The 25762-nt window shown below is 31.4% G+C and overlaps 3 protein-coding genes across 3 annotated transcripts; 2 read left to right on the top strand and 1 right to left on the bottom strand.

Moving 5' to 3' along the window:
- The first annotated feature begins 774 nt into the window (after positions 1-774).
- On the top strand, positions 775-4810 carry LOC111279946 (FAD/NAD(P)-binding oxidoreductase family protein). The gene is made up of 10 exons (XM_022867022.2): positions 775-946; positions 1044-1161; positions 1552-1627; positions 1901-2044; positions 2421-2479; positions 2683-2750; positions 2836-2887; positions 3251-3424; positions 3570-4169; positions 4337-4810. The coding sequence occupies exons 1-10, from the start codon at positions 939-941 to the stop codon at positions 4550-4552; spliced, it is 1515 nt and encodes a 504-aa protein (XP_022722757.2). The 5' UTR covers positions 775-938; the 3' UTR covers positions 4553-4810.
- Positions 4811-4842: 32 nt separating this feature from the next.
- On the bottom strand, positions 4843-15149 carry LOC111279945 (Protein kinase superfamily protein). Its single transcript, XM_022867021.2, has 13 exons — positions 14838-15149; positions 14347-14496; positions 13628-13798; positions 13237-13380; positions 12417-12522; positions 12117-12265; positions 11860-11985; positions 11534-11677; positions 10619-10706; positions 9077-9450; positions 7510-7833; positions 5662-5892; positions 4843-5076 (listed from the first exon to the last, which is right to left on the bottom strand). Exons 1-13 carry the CDS (start codon positions 15060-15062, stop codon positions 4942-4944), a joined length of 2367 nt encoding a protein of 788 aa, XP_022722756.2. The 5' UTR covers positions 15063-15149; the 3' UTR covers positions 4843-4941.
- A 4337-nt stretch (positions 15150-19486) lies between these two features.
- Positions 19487-22544, top strand: LOC111280058 (Tetratricopeptide repeat (TPR)-like superfamily protein). The gene is made up of 4 exons (XM_022867212.2): positions 19487-19910; positions 20435-20647; positions 21407-21562; positions 21875-22544. Exons 1-4 carry the CDS (start codon positions 19791-19793, stop codon positions 22280-22282), a joined length of 897 nt encoding a protein of 298 aa, XP_022722947.2. The 5' UTR covers positions 19487-19790; the 3' UTR covers positions 22283-22544.
- Positions 22545-25762: the final 3218 nt, after the last annotated feature.

Here is a 25762-nt window from a genome sequence, read left to right as displayed (position 1 = left end):
AAATTTAAATTAAATTGGGTTTGTTGAGAAAAATTCACGAATAGTCCAAAATCTTTCATAAATGTATCATTTTCATCTATGACTTAAAAATTTAGATTTATCATATGAAACCTTTTAAATCAATAATTAAACAACTAAAGTAATATTCATACAATGAGTGACATTGCTCATAAACCTATGTGGTAAATTTATAAATGAAATTTCTTGTCCAAAAAGTCAATCATTTATTTATAAAAGATAAGTGGACTAACAATGAAATTTACCCAAATTAATTTATTTTTTTATTTAAAATTATTCAAATTTAAAATTTAATCATTAAATAAAAATTTCAAACGCTTTACAACCCTTAAACCACTTACACCTATTTACATAAAGTTGAAAGTTAAATTATTTAAAATTTAAAATTTATTTTAATTGATTCGTATATTTATTTTTAAAAGATAACATCCAAATTTAATAAGTTTATAATTTAAATTTTAATTCTGACTACAATTTTTTTATAAAAAAATTAAATTATTTTTTATGGTACATTAAATTAATATTTTTGTTATTAATTATTCATTAAATAAATTTTAAGTAAAAATTTAATAATTTTTTTAAGTTCAAAATTTTCTTTCTTTTCTTGTAAGCCCTAAATGTGAGAGATAAACAGACCGAGAAACTCTTTTTTTTTTTTTTTATAACATTTTTCCTGTAATTTTATTTATAAGTGAGCCAAAAAAAATTTTTCATTTAACGAAAAAATGAAAATGACTCAGCTCACACGTACTTTTTGCCACCTGTCATTGTTAAGAGAGTTAGCACCACGTTGACAGTTTTTATGCAACCTTTCATGATTGAAAAGGCCACGGCGCGTGTCAATCACGCTAGTTGCGATCGACAACTCTCCCTCTGGCTCTGGGAAAACCCAAACCACGTTTAGCAGCAGCATTCCGACAATGAACAGGTTCGAATTCGACCAAAATCTAAACTGATTTCCTTTTTTAATGTCTTTTTCGGTGCTTTTTTCGCTTTTAATGAGGGATTATCGGCTATAATAACAGGACTGTCGCAAGAAAATTTGGCTCAAATGTTAATAGATTGAGAATTCCCTGGAGGCAGCCATTTTCTAATGATGCAGCCCCAATATCATCTACCTCCAATGCTGCTAACCTTGAAAAAGTAATCTTTTTTTTTTTTAATTTAGTTCTCTTGCTTAAAGTTTCTGCTTTTATTTCAAATTTTATTGGTATTTCCAGCTTAAATGTGGTTAATTTTTCCTTTGATCGTTGCGCTTGTAGTTTTGCTTCTAAGGGTTAGTTTAGCATTGCTCTTGAGGTGTTTTTTTGTTTGGGTTTGCAAACCAAGTTTTTAGACTGAAAAGCTACCATTTTTGTTGTTGTTGTTTAGGATTAAGGTTGGGTTAAAAGCAACATTTTTGTTGTTGTTTAGGATTGAGCTTGGGTTAAAAGTAGCTTTTGAATGCAAAAGTCACTTTCAATAGCAATGCTAAACTAGGCCTAATTGATGCAAAATATTGGATTGAGTTGACTAATTTTTCCAACTTTTTAGGAGAGTGAAGATCTACGGTATGACATTGCCATTGTTGGAGGTGGCATGGTTGGCCTGGCTCTTGCTTGTTCCTTGGGTAGCTAAATTTTTTATATTTACCCTTCATTTCCTTGTTATGTTATGCAATACATCTTATGCTGGAAATATAAAAAATGGTTCATCAATTTCGGTCCGGCATAAGCATGCATGCAATAGGCACTTCATGGGTGATATAACACACATGGATGCTGGTGACACGTATAAATATGTATGATTAGGACTTCTTCAATCTTAAGAGCATGTTCTTGCTGATGAACATAAAATTCTGAGAGGATTGAATTTTTAGATTTTATACTATGTTAATTTGCAGCTACCAGACCGTTAACGAAACATTTGACTGTTGCCATCATTGATAGCAATCTGGCTTTGAGGAGAAAACATTTCATTGAGAAAGAAGTCCATCCTGATCCCAGGGTCAGTACAGTTACGCCTGCGACTATATCTTTCTTCAAAGGTAACAAACATAATGTCTTAGCTAGTTTTAAACCTTATGCAGAGCTCAATAAATGGTTTTGTGCTAGCATCTTGCAAAACTTTGAAAATGAAATTTAAGTAGAAAGTTTAAAATTGGTTATGTTTTAGACACAGCTATAAGATTATGATCTTAGCAATGATTTGTTAAATTAAAGTTGATTATCGGAGGACTAATTACGATTATTTTGGACTCTCTGTCTGAAAGGTAAAGTATACAAGAAAGAGAAACCACTGGCCTAATTGATTATTCAGTATTGCTTTCACTAGTTGATATTTTCCCTTAATTAGCTACAATATCTCATGCTTGTTTGTCATGTTTATTCTGATTTCAATAACTGTGGTGCCACACGTTACAGATATTGGTGCTTGGCAATATGTCGAGCAGCATCGGCATGCCTACTTTGATAAGATGCAGGTGCTGGCTGTTATATTTTCTCTTTTGCAGATCATGCCATCTTTATTATTGCCTTTCATTGCTTTTATTCATTGTCTAGGTTAAAATAAGAACCAGCATGCTACTGAACATGTCTTATTTCCATGGACATTGTTGATTTTTAATGGCACCTAGAAGTTTTTCAATCAAAAAATTGCTTACAGATTTATTCTGATCTACTATAGGTTTGGGATTATACTGGCCTAGGTTATACAAAATACAATGCCAGGGATGCAAACAAAGAAGTACTCGGGTAAACGCCTGCTTTAAGCTAAAGAGGCAACTCTTGTTATCTTTTAGATGCTAATGCCTACATGCTGGTTTTGGACTGTTTTTAGGTGTGTGGTGGAGAATAAGGTGCTTCTTAGTTCTTTGTTGTCACGTTTGCAGGTATTGATAAGTTATGCAACCTTTAGCATAATTACTGCATCTCACTTGAAGTTTCTTCCTTTCATTTATCCTCGAATGGTTATTTGGCCCTCCTTTACTGTTGCAAAGACAAAAAATTATGCAGTTATTTTTTAATCTTCTTTGTTGGAATTACCTAGTTTCTCCGGTCCCATTGTGCTCCTCCTCCCCCCTCCACCCCACCCTTTCTTTTCCCCCCCAAATATTCAACATTAAGAATGCAGTCATTTCCCGAAAGTAAGCACATTTCCACTAATAATATTGTAAAAAAGTGCTGCTTATTTTCTTCTATGATCATGGTTTTACAGTCATATTATTGAACCTAGGTAAATTAAATATTTTCAGGATACAGATTTTCAGAAGAAAATATACCCATCAAGATTGACTTCAATGTCTATACTACCAAATTCTTCATCCTTGGAAGTGGACAGCACATTATCAGTAACAGCATCGTTCACTCATGGGCGTTTAGCTAAGTTAGAACTGGAGGATGGAAATAGCCTATATGCAAAGTTGGTGGTAATTGAACTTGCACCCCAATGAGTTAGATTGCTTGTTTTGAATATACTTAATAGGAAAAAAGTATTTTCTAATGCCTTGAAGATTTTGACATTTTTCATTAGTAAAATTGTATTGGTGTCAAGTTACATGAGATTCATCTCAGGTAGGAGCCGATGGGGGAAAGTCACGAGTTAGAGAATTAGCAGGATTCAGAACAACTGGATGGAACTACTCACAGAATGCCATAATATGTACAGTAGAACATGCTGTAGAAAATCATTGTGCATGGCAGAGGTTTCTACCTGCTGGTCCAATTGCACTTCTGCCAATAGGTGATAAGTTTAGCAATATCGTTTGGACTATGAACCCAAAAGAGTCATCAGAGTTCAAATCAATGAGTGAGGATGACTTTCTGAAAGCTGTAAATTATGCTCTGGATCATGGATATGGTCCTCACCCTACATCAAGCTTATTGGGTAATGCAGACATTTTTTCTTGGCTCAAAGGAGATGTATCCAGGTCGGCTAATGATTGCTTTGAAATTCCACCTAAAGTAGTCAAGTTGGCCTCTGAAAGAATGGTCTTCCCATTATCCTTAAGGCATGCCAATGACTATGCATCAAATCGTGTTGTTCTAATTGGTGATGCAGCTCATACTGTACATCCTTTGGCTGGCCAAGGAGTTAATTTGGGTTTCGGAGATGCATCTACACTTTCAAGTGTCATTTCAGAGGGTATTGCAGTAGGCACTGACATTGGGGAGGTATGTAATAGAACTAACCACCCTCATAACATGTGATGAATCTGGTCTCTTCAGCAACCATAAGTTTCTTTCTATTTTCTTCTTTCTTTCAAGGAAAGAATCTGAAACTATGCCGTTTGTGATGCTTACTTACTCATCCTGGAGTGGTTGTGTTTTTGCTTTTTCAGATATTGCTACTGAAGAAATATGAAGCAGACAGAAAACCGGCAAATGTTATGATGATGGCAGTCCTGGATGGTTTTCAGAAGGCATACACTGTTGATTTTGGTCCTTTAAATATTTTACGAGCTGCTGCATTCCATGGGGCTCACTATATTTCACCACTTAAAAAGAGCATCATCTCATATGCCTCAGGTGAGCAGAGACTGCCATTATTATCTTGAAGACCTTGATAAACGTGTTTCCCAACATCATCTTATACAGGAGTAACTCGTTGTCTGGAAGGATTAAAAGAATAATTGTAAAGTGCAACTCTGATAAGTGACGAATTGCATGTCTGGGACAGCACCTTCATGATCATGTCTTTCTGTATTCGTGTTTTATTTTTTAAAAATTATCAAGTCTTAACGTATTGTGTACGTGCTTTGTAGCTCTTATGTGGACAAAGATCCCATCTAATCTATACAAGAAAATTTTGGTTATATCTGTTGTGCATCGACATTGAGCAGAACGAAATGCGAAAGACGTAATTATATTGCATTTAATATATATTATATCCCTATACAAAATATAAACACAATTGGGGAAAGCAGTTGGCGTATATCGAAAATGTTTATAAAAATGTATCTCGAATTAAGCGTGCTAATACCCGAGATGATAGCCGACTGAGCACCTCAGGAAGCACCCTGGCAGATACGCCTGGCAACACTGGAAGCAACTCTTGGATAGCCTGAGCAACATTCACACCCTGCTTATGTGAACAAAATAAATGCAGTTAATGAGATATGACGAAAATACATGAACTAAAAAGTAAAAGTGAAAACGATTCGGATAAGATCAAATTCGGTTTAATTTTTTTAAACGATATATAAAATTATAAATTTTTAAAATTCAATTCGAATTCGAAATAAATTTTCATTAAATTTAACTTAATCCGAATTTAATTTTATCAATTCAATTCGAAATTTCGAATCCTCGGATTTGTTATATTATTTTAATATAATTTTTAATATATTTAAATAAATTTAAGTATAAAATAATTTTTTATTTTATAAAAATTTAAAATATATAAAAACTAATAAATATATAATTCGGTTTAGTTTTTTTTGTTTTTTATTTTTTAATCTGAAATTTAATTTAAACCTAATATATAAATTTAATATCAAAATTTATTTCGAACCAAATAAAAAAAAAAATCGATCTAAACCAAACCAAAAACCACGATTTTGAATCAAATTTTTATTTTTTCGATTTTTTTTCACTCCTACTAAAAAGATGGAAGTTCCTTCCATGAATGGTTTAAGTTTCAGGTAAAGAGCAAACATTTGAGTACCTGATTTGAAGTAGCTGATAATGAACTGCCGGCTGTTAAGAACTCGAGAATTTTTTGGACATTATTCAATATAATTTTGTCCTCTTCAGTTATTGAAGGCAAAAGTCCAGCTGGCTTGAAGGGTCCAACTGTAGGAACCATGCTGAACACAGGGGCAGCATTTCTGACTCCCAACACAGACATTATTTGAACTAACTGTTCCCTAGTAAGTGCATCAATGCCCTTCACTATCTGCTCAGCAGCACAGAAACATTAGTTACAAATTTGAGCATCATTCTAACCAACCTCACACAAAGAAAAGTAGATCTGATAATTTAAAACACGATACAGTGATATGACACAAACACGATACGAAAAAATAAACACGAAAGTAATACAATTTAAAATTTTAGTAAAATATTATATATGAGTTCAATAAAACCAAAAATATATATATTTTATATTTTTGTATCAACATGAATTATAACACGTAATTTTTGTGTAAAACATGACATAAATACATAAATTTTTGTATTTTATACGACATGAATACATGAATCGCTAACTCTAAAAAGAAGGAAGGTGCAAGTTTTCTTTCAATTGAGCAGAATTCTCAAAAGAGCAAATGTAAAAAGTGGATAATCAGTACGGACATTGAAAAGGTCTAGCATAACCACACACCAAAAGAGAAAGAAGAATACCATACATAAAGGCCACAAGCACACTTACAACAATCTACGAGAAAATTATTAGCATGCATAGAATAACACTTTGTTCCATTGTTTCCAGAGAATTTTAAGAATTTGCTAGTAAGTTATAACAGATCAAAACTAAAGCAATGATGAAAAGAGAATCAACGGTGATGACAGAGTATAAGAGCCGTTAAAATCATAGTAAACTTGATCAATAAATAACCACACATGAAACTATAATCTTTTCTCAATAGGACAAGTTATTCTCCTCAAGATGATTCTTTTTTTGATCTTATAAAATATGTATTTTTTCGTATCTTTGAAGAACAATAAATCTTGGCTACTTAAGAGTTTACAACCAAGCAGAATTTGTTTTGAAATGAGTTGCATGATATAGGAGGTTGATATGATCAGATCTGTTTAGGCAAAAATAGTGGGCCACAAAATGACGGCAGGGTAGACATTTTGCATAGATGATTGGAGGCAAAGTAAACCTATTTGAAACTAGAAGAAATAATACCTGCGAAGCAACTTCAACCGTATGAAAAGTCTATTCTATTTAGTAAATTCATTTAAAACATCATCTATAGATGTGCCTTGTATTGCGGAGGCAAAGATTTCAAAAGGTCAAGGCTCAAATTTTCTGAAATACAGCTGCAGCAGAAAATATTACTGCTTCTATTTGAGCAGAGGAAAATTAATTCTGGATTAAAGATTTCTTGTTAAAATTGTTTTAGGAGGGGAAATTTTCTTGTGCTATCTCTAAGGATGCAACTCAATAAAACTCCCAAAAACCCTTTTGAGTTATAAATCATTTGCGAAATTATTATGGAAATTTTTGAGGTTTTCAAATGGGAAGAAAAGCCACTAAAGAATGGATTGCATTGCAACAGATTTTGTCACCTTCCAGCTAAAGACTGGCACTAAATGGTCCTTACTTCGAAATGATTTTACTAATGGAAAATGTAGATAAAATTCTTGCTAACAAGATAATAACAATAAAACAATACTAAGGACTATTAAGATGAAAAGAGATGTAGCATTCAAGAGAGAAAAAGAATATGCCTCTGCCCTTAATATAGGGAAGGGTGGCACTATTTTTAGCCAGCAAATAACATTCTCTTTCTTTTGAATATAAGATGTAAACATATCTTTTGAATATAAGATGTAAACATACCTCATCCAGAAGAAATTCTCGGAAAAAGTTCCCCTTCTCGGACAGCAGAAATGCTAAGGCTGCTCTTGTTTGAATAGGCTGCTTTGATTGAGATTCACTTGGTAGAAATCTAGGGAAAGTAAAATTTTCTTGATTCAGTAGAATGCCTAGTTCAGCCATATCCCCACTCAAATTCTCCCCGCCTCCACTTTTTGCTGCAGTAATAAAATTCTCAAAGGCTTGCATGACATCAATGAATCTTTCAGCATCAAAAACACCAGATTTCCCATATATTGTGTAACGCAAAGCATCCCTCAGCCGTGGGGATTGATCAGTGAGGAGTCTCTAATCATAGAAAGAAACATAAGGGCATGATAAACTTATATTCTGGAAAAATTTGACCATCTATTAAGAGAAAGCACAACAGCAGTAGTCCGAATCTTTGTGTACACTTCCATCTTGATCCTATCTAATTACATTGGTGTTTGGGTCAGTCACATGGATTCTTTTACACAATTCAAGCCATCTTAAACCAAGTCCCCAAAAGTCCCCGGGTAGCAAATTTTTCAACACCTCCTTCCCTGTCATTTGTAGCCCTCACTTTGTCTTTTTTCTTACTTTCAAGCTTAATGGCATAGAATTATGTTATTGTGGTATGTTAGAACCATTAATTTAAAACAAGTTTCATTGTGTATTCTAACTAAATTTTCATAAATAATTACATTGACATTGACCATGAACATACAACAACCTGGTCAATCAGAACTCAAAGAAAAGAGTTCAAGTGATAAATTCAAGTTTTTGCAGTAACAGATAGTGAATTCAAAATGTCTTCTTCTTTCTTCATTTCCTTATTTGTCAAACAGCAAATAAACGGCCAATACTTAAAAATTTCAACCAGAGGACCAAATAACATTTTGGGTGACATTGTTACCCTGTATGAAACTCTATAATAGTCTCTAAGACAAGTAGCATTGATTTAATATATGAGGAAACATTTTTATCCTAGAAGCATTCTTAGGCCCTCATTCATATACCAAACATAAAACTAATGAATCAAGCAATTAGCTATTTAGCCATCATAAATTCAAGATAACAATGGCTAGTGCATATTGTTATAACAAAGGCCAGGTCATCATAAGTAAGGCCCTCATTCATATACTACACATAAAATAAATGAATCAGGCAATTAGCTATTTAGCCATCAGAAATTCAAAATAACAATGGCCAGGTCATCATCATAAGGAAACATTGTTATCCTAGAAGCATTCTTAGGCCCTCATTCATATACTAAACATAAAACTAATGAATCAGGCAATTAGCTATTTAGCCATCAGAAATTCAAAATAACAATGGCCAGTGTATACTGTTATAACAAAGGCCAGACCATCATAAAGAAACAATGTTACCATTGAAGCATTCTTAGGCCCTCATTCATATGCTAAACATAAAACTAATGAATTAGACAGTTATCTATTTAGCTATCAGAAATTCAAAATAACAATGGCCCGGGCATATTTCACATCATCATTACACTGATAAATCAAATTCATTTAAAATACAATTTGCAACAAATGAATATTCATACCTGTGCAATATATGGATACGCCTCATCCACAATAGCAAAATCAGGATTCCCCACTAAAGCTATTCCTTCCAACACCCCTATTGCCCTAATTATAAGAGCAAAATAAGGAGGTATCCTAAATGGATAATCAAATGTTATCTGTGCCAAATCAGATGCCAGCTCCTGAAAGTTGATGTTTTTTGCACCCCCACCCTCAAGTGCCTGATCAAAAACCTTTGCCAGAACAGGCAGGATGGGTTCCAAATTAACCCCCACAGGAATAAAATCAAGTTTAACAAAATCTTTAACTATTTCTGCATAGTCCCTGTGAATAAGATGAGCAATTGCTTCAATCATTCCATACTTCTGATCATCAGTTAATTTTGTGACAAGACCTGTTACATCACAAGCAAACTTTACAATCTACAAAATAAAGCCTCAAAAAATAAAAGAAAGTATTCTCACAGTAAAATTTAGCGTTTATATGCATGATCAGCATAATATCAATGATTGATGAAAAGAACTACCAAATAATTGTTGAAAGACAACCATATATCAATCTCTCAACTCAGCTAAATCCAACAAAACTACATTGGAGGTTGGCTAAATGGATTTTCTTCAACTTGCAGAACCAAAAGTCCTGCCCTTGATAGGTTGCATAGAGAGTAAATCATTTTTTACCAATTAAAATAGATCATCGGAAACAATGCATATCCAGTTACAGTTGCTCATGAGCAAAAAAAGCTATTGTTTCATACAAGCAGTAATTAGTTTATAGATGAATCAGGCAATGAATTGTATCCTTAAAAGAAGGACACTTCATTTGTGCTCTAGACACAGACACAAATGACTTCTAAAATCCCCAAGTCCACATAAAGGCACTTGGACTAAGGCTCAGTTATAGAGATTTTGGTCTTATTCTTATGGTTTTGATTGCCACTATCATTCAGGAAGTACAGAGCTTTTCTTTCAGTCCTCAGATGAGTAATCCTTGGAAACTCATAAATAAATTGCATTTAAAACAAAAGGAAGCCAACACTGAGCACAAATTCAAACACTCACAATAATGAATATCAGTTTCCATTTGACCGAATCAAATGAGGAATAAAGCATTAGGAATAGATAGATCTGATAAATAGACCAAAAATGAGAAGCTCATACAAAAAGATTAAGTTTGTTCTCAACGGCCCGTAACGGGATACTCTTTCTTTTTGGGCTTTACAATTTAAGCAGTAATTCAGAAAGCAAGCACTGGTTGATTATTCAAGCTTGGAGCGAAGATGACTAGCTGCTATTCTTTCTTTATTAGGTTAAAGACACATTTTATGAGTCAACCGGTACAAGCATGTACAGAAGGGAAACATAAAACACTTTGTCATTAATCTAGGGAATGCTTTTATAATTGGGAGGGGAATAACAGCTTGCAATGGCTGCATTACCCAAGATTAACACTTAAATAAGGATACAGTTCTACATCAAAAAGAAGTAGCTCGATCTATGTGATGCCTTTACACATGTTGAAAGAAGACCTTTTGCAGTGTAAGCTTTAGAATGTATTATTACCAAAGTCAAGAATGGCTAGCTTCCCATCAGGAGTGCGGATCAAATTCCCAGGATGTGGGTCAGCATGGAAAAACCCAGTATCAAGCAACTGAAATCAAAATGGGATAAGTAACACAAATTAGATAATAAGCTTAGGAACTTGTCTGATGTAGAGCAATAAAATATCTAAAACAAAGAAATGTGCGGTGCTTCCTTCCTTCTTAGATCACTGGCATATCGGTGATCTATGTGGTGAATATTCACAACAGCTGTTTGTTTCAATTAGACATGCACAAACAATTGGCAAGCACAGAAAGGAAGATGAAGACATATTTTAAGTGATAGTTCGTGATCGTTATGCACAAACAATGCAGACAAGCGACCTTGCCATTTGATATTAGCTCCTGAATATTCAAACGGAAAAAAAGAAAGAAACTTAAATTCAACCTCCTTTTACACAAAATTATTTTTTAATATATAAGGAATTCCTTCTCTTATCTTCAATATGACTACCTTAACCAAAAGTGAATTTTACAACTATCATTTGACTGCAAAAATTACATAGGATAAATATCTATGGAATTGTGTTTAACATTTTTTGAAATTAAAGAAAGAACAAATAACATTTCCAAATGTCACAATATTTTGCAGTACTGCCACTCTGATACAGAGAATTTCCTTCCACCATCTTCTGCATTATTATCATTCTTATCATCAACAAGTTGAAGCATAACATATTTAACTGCTTAAGGCAACTAATCCCATTTTAGCAAAAATTAACCTCAAAAGTGAAAAATAAAAAAAATGCAACCAGGAAAAGGTTGACAAGAAAGTGAAGTTTCACATTGAAAAAATTCCCTCCTCAAAAGAGAACATATCTTGACCATATCTCCATTCGACGTAAACTAGGATGTGCATACCAAATTAGTTCATTACCTGCTTTAGGTAGCATATCACTCCAACATTGACTAGCTCACCAACATCACTTTCTGTACTTTGTGATAGCTTTTCTCCTTCGATCCATTCTGTAGTAAGAACCTTTCTTGACGTATATTTCTGATAGGTCCTTGGTATAACAACCTGAAAACGAAATTTGACAATCCACTAGTTTCTCTAGATATTCTTAAGAAACTAACTAACTAACTAACAACAACATGAAGAATTAACTTCTTTTAACCAGATTACATATAAAGACTGGTTTCACCAGAGTCAGGAATGATTCCGGCAGACATGATACAGCTATAAGTTTAGAAAACAGTAACCTGTGGAAGGTCCTTTCGCATCATTTCAGAAAAGAGTTGTCCATTTTCACCTTCATTAACATAATCTAGCTCCTCAAAAAATCGAGCAGCCCATTCATCAACCAATCCAACCAAATCTATAGAGATCTGGAATGAATAAGGGAAAGCAAGTAGGTAAAGCATGGCAAATTATAAATATACAGCTACAGAATATAGATGCCCTCTATAAGAAAGAAAAGTTTTGACAAATAGCAAAGTACTAACAGCTATATTATTACCTGAGGAAACTTCCGGAGCACCAGACCCAAGTTCCTTATAATGAATAAATCAACAGTAACTGTCTCAAGAACAAAAGGCCTCTGCACCTTGACAGCCACCAGATCTCCATTTTCTTTCAGGCATCCCTTATATACCTGTCCAAGAGATGCTGCCATAGATATCCCACAACAATTTAAAATATATATATCTGGAATAGCAGGTAAAAGCTATTAAAAGTTATCTACATAATATAAATATAAATGTATCAATGTATGTATATATGTATATATGTGTGCAACATATATTCAAGCTGAGATTACCAGCAGCTATTGGTGAAGAGGAAAGTTCAGAGTAGATTTCTTGCCATGGCTGACCAAGTTCCTCTTCAATAAGAGCCATTGCTATGTCATCTGGAAATGAAGGAACCTTCGCATACGAGCAAACAAAAGTCAGTTACAAAAATACACTTACGACGCTGCCCCTAAAGAAGTATAAAAATATATGAATGGTAACAAGATTAGCAATACCTACCTTATGGAATATTGTCAGCTTTTTGGAGAGAAAACAAAATTTTCAAATTAAAATCCCTATCATGTAATTATTTAAGAGTAATTTTCCCCCAACAAACTTAAGTTTGTGAATTGTATAATAAAGGATGAAAAGTTGGCAGAGACATATCAAGAAGGCCCTGCTCCATCAAAACCAATTTTCCAAAACCTATTGTTTTGCTACTGATGAAATACTCAAACAAACTAAAATAAATCATGTGTCACGTTGAAATCTATCAAACAAGGTTAACGATTCAGGTGGAACAAGTCATGCCATTTGCTGAAGTTATTTCTGCGGTAAAAGACTATTTAAGAGGAGCTCATCCCAAAGATAAGACAACAATCAAGGATCATATTCCAGGCCAAAAGACATGCACATTAGATCTAAAAACAGGCATCAGAACTAAATTGCAGACGTGTTCTCACATTATCTATCTCTATTATAATGGTGCCAAATGCCAAATGTAAAATTAAATTTCTTACTCCTGATAAGTTATATCTTTTGAGCAACTTTTGAGGCATAGGGAAATGATTGATTCAATATAATAACATTAAAGGGAAAGAATGAAGAATGACTATGTGATAACTTTACCTTATCACAAAGCTTTTGCAGCTCAATCATTGCAACAGGGGAAAGTATATCTGGTCGAATGCTCAATGCTTGCCCAAGTTTTATATACGCTGGGCCCAAAGAAGTAACAATTTCCCTTAATTCAATAGCTCTAGCAACTTCATTCTGATAATGAAAAATAAACAAATTAAAAAGAGATAATCAAATTTGAACAAGAAAAAAAAATTAATCAAACAAGGATGTGCATATTTTAGATGAGAACAGACAGAAACACACGGTACAGGAAGCCCAAATACTTCAATGAAAGAACATGAAGGAGAGACAGAACCATTTTTAAAAATTTGTGGCACTTGGGATATTCAGAAATCAAAAGAAAACACCAAAAAAATGGGGTAGGGCATCAAGTATTCACCTCTTTGACCTTTTTGTTTATGATATCCAAAGCCAGACGTGAGAGGAAACCACCAGCAACAGATAGTAACTGTATAATACGAGTTGCAACAGCACGTGGGCGTTTTCCCCAGTACACAGAGATGCTTTCCGGATCATATACCAAAGGTAAGAACTCACTGCTTTCATCAACCTATGTAACCAGAGATAGATTGATCCATGACCAGCCAACAATGTACTATAATATAGAAACAGCTCAATAGCTAGAAACCATAATTGCCAAAAATTTCTCAAAAGCATCAATATAACTGCCCTAAGTTCATTAAAATTTTCAAAAGCCCTTAAAATTTTCAACTTTTCAAAAATGAAATGAGTTGTCCACCTCGCAATCTAAAACAAGACACGGTAACAAAATATGAACACGATACGAATAAAAGTCACAAGGTGACACGGTTTAAAACTTTAACAATAATTATATATGGGTTTAACAAAACCAAAAAAACACATTTCATGTTTTCGTGTTGACATGAATTGTGACACGTAATTTTCGTGTAAAACACGGTACAAATACACAAATTACAATATTTTACACAAGTACACAAATTTCAATATTTTACATGACTCAAATACACGAATTATCAGATCTTCCATGTACTAAATATCACTCTAAAAGAATAAAAAAAAAAAATATAGAATTCAAGCTTGACATACATATATATGCTACAAAAACTGAATTTTTACCTCAACCAACCGAAGCCGAATGCTGTCATCAGCAAACTGTGAATCTCGTAAGTTTTGGCCACGAAGTCCTCTCATTAGTATAGCCAACTGTTCATTTTCTTCCAATTGTGCTCTTACTCTTTTTATTTCCTGTGAAACTTCTCCCATCCTCTGCTTGTTCAATTATCATCAAAGCAATTAGTAAACAAAGACTAAAACATTAACCAAAAAATAATAATTCAGAAATTCAAGAATAAGAATTTTTGTCGCACCTTATTTGGAAAATAAATTAAAAGTTTTACTTATTAATAAATGTTAATTTCAATGTAGTGGCAATCTTGTAATAAATATAAACTCTTCTAATAATAATACAAAAACCTAAAACATTACTTAAATTTTCCTTTCATTTCCTTCACTTTCTCAGCAACCAAACAAAAGTTGACCTAATGAAATCAAATCTCATTTCACAGAAAAAAAATAAGCTATTTTTTCCTAAAGTTATAAGAACGTACTCCGTTAACGGATTTTTTAGATGACAGGGGCTTGGAGGAGCCGTTGATGTTGTTGTTTGAAGGAGAGGGCTGGGGCGGCACATTACGACTGGGCTTAGGTTCGGTTGCGACGGCGCGTACCGGTCTCGTTCGAGTGCGAATAGAGACTATGTTAGAGCGCAGGAAAGACAAGCGGACGGGGTCGATTCCGCCGTAGACGAGCTGCGGCGGCGCTACCGCGTTCATGTCGGAACCGACGCTTCTTTCTAGAGAGAGAAAAAAGTGCAAAAAAATGAAGACTTTTAGAGAGAGAGAGAAAGACAGTTCTGAAGCAGAAGACTTGGAGTGGAAAAATAGTCATTAAAAGCCTTCAAAAAAAAAAAGTGGAAGGGAGGGCCTGGACTTCGGTATGACACGTGGCAAAAGGTGGTGCAAGGAAAGGGCATTTTTTAATATTTTATGATGTCTTAAATTATTAACCGTTAGTTTTCCCGCGGGTGAGTGTTCGGTGGGGAAAACGTTTTTTTTTCCTTCTTTTTTTGTTTATTGTCTATTCAATAATGGACATTTTTATTTTGGTCTGAATATAATTTGTAGGGAGACCGGCTGCGGTTTTTTAATTTAAAAAATAATCAACAATTATTATCCAAAAATATCGATATATCATATATGTTAGTAAAATACGTAGAATGTTAATTTATTTAAAATTATATTTTATTTCATTAATTTTATCAATATCATATTAAAAACATGTCAAGGTAAATGTTCTTAAAAAAAGGTAGGTAGAATGTTTTAATATCATAATAGATAAAAAAATCATTAGTATATAAGTATTGATGTTGTATACTTTAATCGATTGATTTTGAATCGATATAATATTAAATTCGAACTCAAATTTGATTCAAATTTTGAGATTTAAATTTGATCGAATTTTAATTTTTTAACTTAAGCTCAATTTGAGATAAAAATTAAACTATTTTAGCTCGTTCGATTATACTCAATTAACATATAAAAATAAGTTTAATTTTGATATTCGATAAAAATTTGATCATTTGTATTCGAATTCTAATTCAAGTTTAAGATATTTTATTAATAAAAATATATTTAAATATTATGCTCGTATACTACTCGAATCAAGTGTAAAAATATTTAAACTTGATTTGATCAATGAATCGAGTTATTTGAATTCGAGTTTAAGCTCAACTCGATAATAATTAAGTCAAATTTGAGTTTTATTCAAATCGAATATAAATAGCATGCAAATATTAATATATTATTTACATCTTTCAAAAAAATAATGATCACGTAACAAGTAAAATCAAATCTAACATTTGACTCATCTAATTTCATTCCAAATATCCTAACGAGAAAGGTAAAGTAAGCTAGTCTAAATATTTAATAGGGTTTTGAAATAAGACACGATTGCAAAGTCTAACCATGCCAAATATTCTAAAAAGGAATAGATAGGATAATAGCTGTGATAATTTGACCACTTAATAATATAGGGGTAAAATAAAAATAAAAAAATCTATTCAAAATTATAGTATTTAATTTGGTTAGATTATAATCAAATTTAAATATTAAATATATATATTATATTTAAATCAAATTTTGGATTCAAATGTAAAAATTTATAAAAATAAAGAATCAGACCAAATTATATATATTTTTAGTTTTTATATATATTTTTAATTTTTATAAAATAAAATTATTTTTTTATCAAAATCTATTTAAATATATAAAAAATTATATTAAAATAATATATAAAAATTAAAAATCGATAAATTGAATTGAACAAATAAAATTTGATTCGATTTAATTTTGAATCAAATTTAAATTAAATTTTTAAATTTTATAATATTATATAATATTAAAAAAATAAAATAAAATTCGATCAGAACTTAATTGTTATCATCCCTAACTTAATAAAATATAAGAACAAAAAATGGTCTCCTAGATAAGGTATAGTGATAAAATTTAACTATACAAAGCATTCAAAAAAAGAGTAAGCAGGATGACAACCGTGGTAAAACTATCACAAGGTTAAATGAGAACAAATATCACGTTAAGTGTTTTAAAAAATAAATAAGATGCTTCAATATTATATTAAATAAAAAAAAATCACCGGATATATAAACTTTGATAGTACACATTTCAATCAACTAATTTTACAAAAAAATAATAATAATAACAAATTTTACAAGAAAAAAGTAATAATCACGTAACACAGTAACTTAAGAAGAAAAACAAAGACAAAGCAAATATCAAAAAGCGTTCCAAAGATTGATCAATTAGGACAAATCAAAAAATAATAATATTCAATTAATCAATTCAATTGGTTAAGATTAATTTTCTTTAATGAAAAAATCTTAAATTCGAGTTCGATAAGTGATCATTTATTGAAATTATCTTAAATACGTAATTTTTAATCATTTATTTTAAACTGTTAGTATAATATATTTTATTTTGATATAAAAAAATTAAATAATTTATTTATCTTCATATATTTTAAAAAATATATCTAATTTAACAAAAAATCAAAATATTCTTGAGATCTCAACGTATTACAGATTAAATAGAATAGTATTTTGCTGCTATAATCCAGAATATCTACATCAAAGCCCAAACTCAAGCTTTGATTACCTGAGTTAAACTTTAACTCATAACACATTATAACACTAATTTAGATCGGTCCAAAAACACTTATCATAGTACAATAAAGCTTCTCTCACCTCAAGAGCAAAGCAAGTCGAAAGTGGGCGAGAGTCTAGCAGTTGACATCACATAAGTAGTATTATAGATTGGGCTATGAGGTCGAAGTGGGCTTCGATATGATTGAGGCATCATAGATTAAAAAGTCTACCGTTTCGTTTGTTTCGTAAAAAAATAATTTTTTTAAAAATATTTTTAAATTTTTGATTTAATAATTAAAAATATTTAAAAAAAGTCAAAGATCTGATTTTGACTTAAATTTTTTTTAACTTATATTAGGGCTTTATTTTTTTGATGTAAAAAAAAAAAATTTTTTTTAAATTTTTATAATGTTATAGCAATTTTAGTCTTTAATTTTTACCTGCCCTCACCGGATAACTTGGCGCCCTGGGAGAGTGGCCGGTGATAGATTTGTGAGATGAAGGGTTTTAACTGGACTGATAAAAGTGGCAAGGACCCACACCTTGCCCTTCTAACTTATAAATATTAAATTCATAAATTTTATCTAAAATAGGATGATAATTTTATTCGATAAATTTTAATTTAATTTAATTTTATAAAATTAAGTTTTAAATTGGGTTAGATAGAATATTAAAAAAAAGTTGAGATTGGATATTATATAAATTTGATTTGATTCTGTATATATATATATTAGTTTTAATTATTTATTTAATATTATTTTTATATTTTTATATTTAATTTTATTTAATTTTATATTTATATTTTTAAAAATATTTTATATTAAAATTTAATATTTTATTAACTTTAAATCGAATAAAAATGATTACGAATTTAAATATATAAAAATTAAATTTAAATATAAAAATAATATTTTAATATCAAATAAAACCAAATCATATTTTAAATATTAAATTTATAAAATCAAATCAAATGGGATACGATTAAAAATTCACCCTAATTTAATTTGATCAATTGTCATTTATAGTCAAAATAAATAAAATATAGGTTCGTTAATTTTTAAATTTAAACACAAATTTTTAAACACATCATAGCCATTTTCTTAAATAGAAAAATAAAGAGGTGGAATTAATGGAGTTCGGTGTGTTCCTTAAGAATTAGGGGCAAAAATTAAATTCTCCTTTTATATAATTGTTGTTTTATTTGTTAATAGAATGTTAAATTTTTAACTTGCATAATTAAGATTTAATTATTAATAAATTTAAATATCAAAATAAAAATATTCATTCGATCTTAGAAGTGTATCTTGTTCAAAAACAATTAAATTCAAATTATATATATTTTTTAAAATATTTCATTTAAGCTAATCATTCATGCTTCGAGCAAAGATTAATCAAATTAAAGTACTAATGGTTGGCAATTGAAACTTTAATTATAGCAATTAATCTCGACATAAATATCAACATATTAAAATTTTTCTTTATCCATTGAATGTTCCAACGCAGTAAACAACATACTTTAACCATCAATTAAGAATAATAATGATTCGGATCATATTTAATTTATTTTTTAATAATATATAATATTATAAAATTTTAAAATTTAATTCAAATTTAAATTCAATTGAATTTATTATTTTGATTTTATTTATTGATTTTTGAAGTTATTTTTATATTATTTTATATAAAATTTTAATATATTTAAATAAATTTTAATATAAAAAATTATTTTAATTTTATAAAAATTTCAAATATATATAAAAATTAATAAAAAATATAATTCAATTTAATTTTTATTTTTAAATTCAAAATTCGATTAGTTCTTAATATATATTTAATATTCACATTTAATTTAAATTAAATTAAAATAATTAATTCAAACTAACTCAAGTACTATAATTTCTTCAAAATTTTTTCTTTACCCCTACCGATTAGTGGCAAATAGTATTAAAAAATTAATGAATGAGAAAAAAAAAATGGACAGAGGGGGCAAAACCGTCCTTTGAAGACCAAATGATTAAAAAGTTCTAGAAACAAAATGCCGTCATGTTTTCCAAACCCAAACGTGGCAAAGCAAACACGTCAAAACCGCGGCAGCAAATCCCGAACCAGAAAGAACCTGGATAACATAACGTCCAAGTTCATCCCATCTTCCCCCACACCATTTCCAGCGAATATTTTATAATTCTATCCTATTAAAGCCTCCCTCGTAAGCTCCCTCTCTCTTTCCTCTTCTGTTTCCGCCATTGAAACCACCAAAACTCCGTCAAATTCAGCTCCAAAATTCTCCGTCAAATTCAGCTCCAAAATCTTCCCTTTCTTTTCCTCAAATCATAAGGAAGAAATGAAACAGAGAAAAGAGAAAGAGACACAGCTGCAAGAGCTGCTTCCTTCTCCTCCTTACCATGTCCTTCACAAGCTTCCTCCTGGGGACAGCCCTTACGTTCGAGCCAAACATGTTCAGGTATATAAATATCATCTACGTATATCTATTCGTATGCATGCCGTATATCCCCATTTTATGGAGGCAGTTTGATTTGCTTATCTGGGGTTTCTTTAATGCAGTTAAATTCAGCCTAGACCTCGTAGGTTAACCTTCCTTCTTTAGGCTTTTTATAATTACTGAAAAGCCCTTGAATGTGCCAGTTATTTAATATGCAGGGTTTTCGTTAGATTCTGTTATAATTATCTACCTTTTAGTTTATCAATTTATATCTATTCGTTTTGGTGTTCATCCATTTATATCTTGAGTCAACCTTTCTTCTTTAGGCTTTTATAATTACTGAAAAGCCCTTGATTGTGGGAGTTATTTACTATGCAGGGTTTTCGTTTTCTGTTATAATTATCAATTTATATCTATTCGTTTTTGTTGTTCATCAATTGCTGTTATTACACTGTAGAGAAAGGTAAAACCGTAAAAAATCACTTTTTCATGTTTTGAAAATTTTTTGGGTGGTTCAATTTGGCTATCTTCCCTATGTATTGCAGTTAGTAGATAAGGATCCAGAAGCGGCCATACTTTTGTTTTGGAAGGCTATAAATGCAGGAGATAGAATAGACAGTGCACTAAAAGACATGGCAGTGGTTATGAAACAGCAGGATAGAGCTGAAGAAGCTATTGAAGCCATAAAGTCTTTTAGGGACCGCTGCTCCAAGCAAGCTCAGGAATCACTAGACAATGTCCTCATTGACTTGTATAAGGTAATGCAAATTGAACCTGGAGCCTTAGGCTGTATTACATTATATTCCATACTTTTTACCTGATGATGTCAGGATTTGAATTTGATCATTGAAATTACGAGTCCACGTGGTTATTGGCTGTATTAAAGAGTTTATATATAACAATGTTTAGATAAGCCCATGAGAGGATTCCAACCAGTGATCTCCTTTCTAGAGTTATTGAAATAATGATGATGTTTGAGCATTTATCTGTCTAATTAGTAAGGAGCTGCCAAGCACCTAAGGTGAGGCACTAATTATGGGAATTACTCATGACATGTGTGTCACATCACCATTACGCTCTCTCCCCAAAATCAGCTTATTGGGGTGTGCAGTACCAATGCTTATGCCAGCGACCTTTCCTTTCCTATCCAATATGAAATTGAAGTACCCTACCTACTGCCTTGGAGTGCTTGGCGTGACATGTGCCCTTATATATATAAAATGAGTTCAAGGACATTAAAATCATATTCAAGAATCAATCAAGACGCTAGAATTAATAACGAAACACTAGGTAGGAAATCCTGAAATAAATTTTTTTTGCTAATACTGTTTCTGTCAGGTGAACTGCAAAAACCACTTCAATTGTGTGTTGTTAAGTCTTGCTCTCATTAAAAAAATCAAGAAAAGGTTTTGTTATATATTCTTAAGGTTTTTAGATGTAGGGATTGTCTTCCTGCTTTCATCGTCTTCATAGGTACGATTATAAAGTCTTCATGCTAATTGCAATGGGTTTAGCAGAAATGTGGAAGAATTGACGAGCAGATACAACTTTTGAAACAGAAGCTTAGAATGATTTACCAAGGTGAGGCCTTCAATGGGAAGCCTACCAAGACAGCACGGTCCCATGGAAAGAAGTTCCAAGTTACCATCAAGCAGGAGAGCTCTAGGATTCTGGTACTAAAATTTTTCTAGTTAGTTATCTGTCATATAATGCATTTGTTTCCTCTTAATCAATACTTGGTACTGTCTGTGTAACAAAATCAGTTCATAACTTTTTGCATTTTTGCTGTAGATTTTGATAGAACTGCATGCTTCGTACTACTTCCACTAATTTCCTTTGGTTCTTTTTTCCACCATTTCTGATCTTTTCAGCCAGCAATTTAAGATCACTTCACTTGCATAAAGTTGCAAAGAAATGTTCGTTTTGTTCCTTTTGTGTTAACAGTATTGATTTTTGAAAAAATTTCTGACAAATTTGTAATACAGGGAAACTTGGGTTGGGCCTACATGCAGCAAGAAAATTATTTAGCAGCAGAAGCAGTTTATCGTAAAGCTCAGATAATAGACCCTGATGCCAACAAGGCTTGCAACCTTTGCCAGTGTTTGATCAAACAAGCACGTTACTTGGAAGCACGATCCATTCTCGAGGAAGTAATACAGGATAAACTTCCAGGATCCAATGACCCCAAATCAAGAAACCGTGTGAAGGAGCTGCTACAGGAATTTGAGTCACGACAGCCCATTTCATTAGCTTCAACTTCCAAAGGGTTGAATTTAGAAGATACTTTCCTAGAAGGTCTTGACCAGTTGATGAGCCAATGGACTCCATACCGATCAAGGAGGCTTCCTATCTTCGAAGAAATCTCTTCGTTCAGAGATCAGTTAGCTTGTTGATTTTATGGTTGTTTAATTTATACTTCACCTGGGTTTTATCAGTTTTGAAGGAACTGCTAAATAAGCAAAATCCTATGAAGATTTGACTGGGAAACCTCACTTTGCTTGTTGAGTTAGCTTGGTGGCTTTGATGTATATATTATTAAAATATATGTTTTATAAAGTGCTTTAGAGTTTCTTTTACGAACTACAAAGGTATAAAATCATGGAAATTGCATTTGTATTTAATAAATGAAGTATAAAAATAATATTTGGAATGAAATTAGCAAGAGCAGTTGAATGCTCTTGGATAGTAGTCGATTGCATTGTTTGAAATAGGACAGTAGGACGGTCATTTCCTTAAGGAGTGCAATTGATTTTCTTGCAAAATTTTATATTTTGTGTGAAAAGATGTTTAAGATAGTAAGTAGAATTCCCCAAGTCACTGTTTTTACCACTTGGCTACGCCCCATTTAGATTTCTATTTGAAACTACTAGACACTAATATGGTTATTCCTTGTTTGACAAATCCAATTCCAAATAACTGTAGAATAAATTAGATTTTTGTAAGGATTTTGGCATGTATGGATAGAGAATTAAATCGAATTTATTAATTATTACATATAATTCAATTAAGATATTGTATGAAAGTATAAATTTTTTTATTCTCTTGTAAGAATTAAAAGCTTATTAATTATCAATGTTTGTTGGTTCGAGTGATAATAAATTCTATTTTTTTTAAGGGGGTGTGATCTTACTCAATTCAAGATTAATAAGAGTTTAAAGTGATTCTCGGATATTGAAAGATCCCAAACAAAAAAAAAATGCTTATTAGCTGGGAAAGTTTAAAAAAGTATTGTTTAGTCTTACCTTATTTTCCTTTCTTAATTCTTTTCCTTATATCATAAACCATATTAATAACTTGATCAAAATTATCTTCAAGAATAAAATTTTGTTATATTTAATCTGTATATGTTTTAATTTTGCCCTTTTTTTTTAGTAGTTTTTTATTCGTCAAATTGTCCAAGAAACTATGCTTTTTTGAATCCAATCTTTCGAAAGATTTCTGATCAAAGTATCTCGACTAAATTTCTTCATTTTTTTTCCCATTGATTATATTAGCCAACCCAAAATATACAGCAGACTGATACAATAAGATGAGGCTCTTTGGCATGAAGCTTTTAAAAACGAAATTTATGACTCTGAAGCAGTTTGCTAGGCATGCAAAGGGTAAAGTGTCAGCTACTTGGAAGAGCGTTGTGCATGTGGGATTCTGCATGCTCCTTTCACCATTAGTTTACTGATGATGGTGAATTGCATCGGAAGGAAAAAGCTGTGATTTGAGTCTTGCAATTGAGAAAATAATGGCGAAACTGATTTGATTATCACATGACAACCCTGAGTTTGGTATGGATCCGGATGCTGAAGTGCAAGGGAGTGTCATTTCTATGGTTAGCAGCTCATGAAAGCAACACAAAATTCAGAAGGATGGCCGCCCGTCAAACTCAGCAGTGGATGATGGATGGCCCTGCTGAACTTGGTAGTTATGGAAAGCAAGAAAACATTCAAAAATCTGTTAACTGCTTTTACCTGTACTTTTTCATATTATAAATGGATTACTTTGAATACTTAGTAGTCTTTCATTTTCATTTATAAAAAATATTGATTGCAAAAATCTCTTTCGTAAAAAAAAAAAATTAAGGATAGAGAAAGAGATTAAAAGTGTTAAAATTTGAATCATAAATTTGTTAGATGTTACATTTAGGGTTGGCATTGGATCGGGTTCGGGGCGGGTTTTGCTCGCCCCGAATCCGATCCTACTTTATGCATTAATAAACTCGAACTCGACCCTACCCGATTTTTTTTTTTTTTCATACCCGAACCTAACCCGATACTATATAAACCATATCCGATCCGACCCGAAATTAATAAAATATTATTTTTTAAATATAAAATATTATTTTAAAAATATAAATATTAAAAAATCATTATATAAATATAATTAATTAATTAATTAAAAAATAATTTTTTATATAATATCGGGTTGGGTCGGGTTTGCTTAAAACCCGAACCCGATTGCTTTCTAACATTACCCGATCTGACCCGAATCTCGAATTTCAAAAAAAAAAAAAAACCAACCTCATAAGGTCGGGTCGGGTCCCGTCGGGGTCAGGTTGAATTTTCGTCCCTAGTCACATTCTAAGGTATCTGTATGAATTATATTATTGTCCGCATGAACTTATAAAGTTTATTTGCTTTGGTATATTAAATTTTACGATTTTATCCTATAAAAAATATTTTACAAATTGAAAGTGATAAAATCATTTATCGACTTTAATACACAATCAATGTAAAGATTTATGACTTTTTTTAAAAATCTTGACAAACCAATTGCATTCATCTCCGGCTTCACAAAAATCTCTTATTTGTGATTATTAAATAGTTAAATATCATACCACCAAACATATGAGAAAGTTCATATTTCATACATGGTAAGTAGATAGAGATTGTTCATGAATAAGTGAATCCATTACTTCTAGTTTTGAAGGATTGCTGGCGGTTGAATTTTCTTTGTTTTATTTGGGTTTTTCAGCAATGGAGAGACAACGAACATCCAGCCAACTTGGGCATCAGGCGATCCAGAAGGTTGGTGGCTTTAGGCGTTTGATATAATTGAGAATACAAATACTAAGCTGTGTTCGTGTCAGGCATTAGGTTTTCATTTATGGCATCTAATCTCAGCGCATTATGTACCAAACGATGAGGACAGGACAGTACTGGTTCGTATTGTTTCTATGGTTTACATAAAAATATAATCTTTTCCTATGGACATTGGTTTTCTCTTTTTCTGCTACCACTATTATTCATAAGATTCTTGGGGTGTAAGGATGGGAAGATCTTAATTACCATAAAACTTAGCCAAGAACTATAATTATGGTGATTTTATAAATTATAGCCCTTAGATCAAAGCCTAATCAAACAATAAGAAGTTAGCTATATTTATAATGTGAAAAAGACAAAACATTCTCAATTCAAAATTTAATCATACAATTATTTTTAGAAAGTGACAACTAAAAGATTTAAAATTTAAACTCCAACACCAACGCAATCTTCCCCTAAAAATAGATCATGAAATATATAAATACAAATAATAAAAAATTATGAGTTAAAATAATATAAAAATATTGTTGATATAAATGAGTGATGTAAAAAAATTTAAAATTACGATCTAACATAATTTATTATTATTTTTTTACCTTTCATATAACCGACCTCAAAATTATGAAATATAAAGTTTAGTTTGTTGTTATTGTTATATCTGCACAATCTTTTCCTTATCTTTAGACTATGATCTTTCATTGTAAAGGAAAAACAAAAAATTCAAAAATAGCTCAAATTCTATTTGAGCTAAATTGGAGAAGAGATCGTATCATGTGGTTAGAAACTCAAATTGGGTCATTATGAAGCAAATATGCTAACTCCTATCTTACATTCATTGCT

Source organism: Durio zibethinus, chromosome 27 (assembly GCF_047325235.1).
Source record: "Durio zibethinus cultivar Kanyao isolate XHJ-2024 chromosome 27, ASM4732523v1, whole genome shotgun sequence".
Classification (NCBI taxonomy): Eukaryota; Viridiplantae; Streptophyta; class Magnoliopsida; order Malvales; family Malvaceae; genus Durio; species Durio zibethinus.
This window is presented reverse-complemented; position numbering and strand designations above follow the sequence as displayed.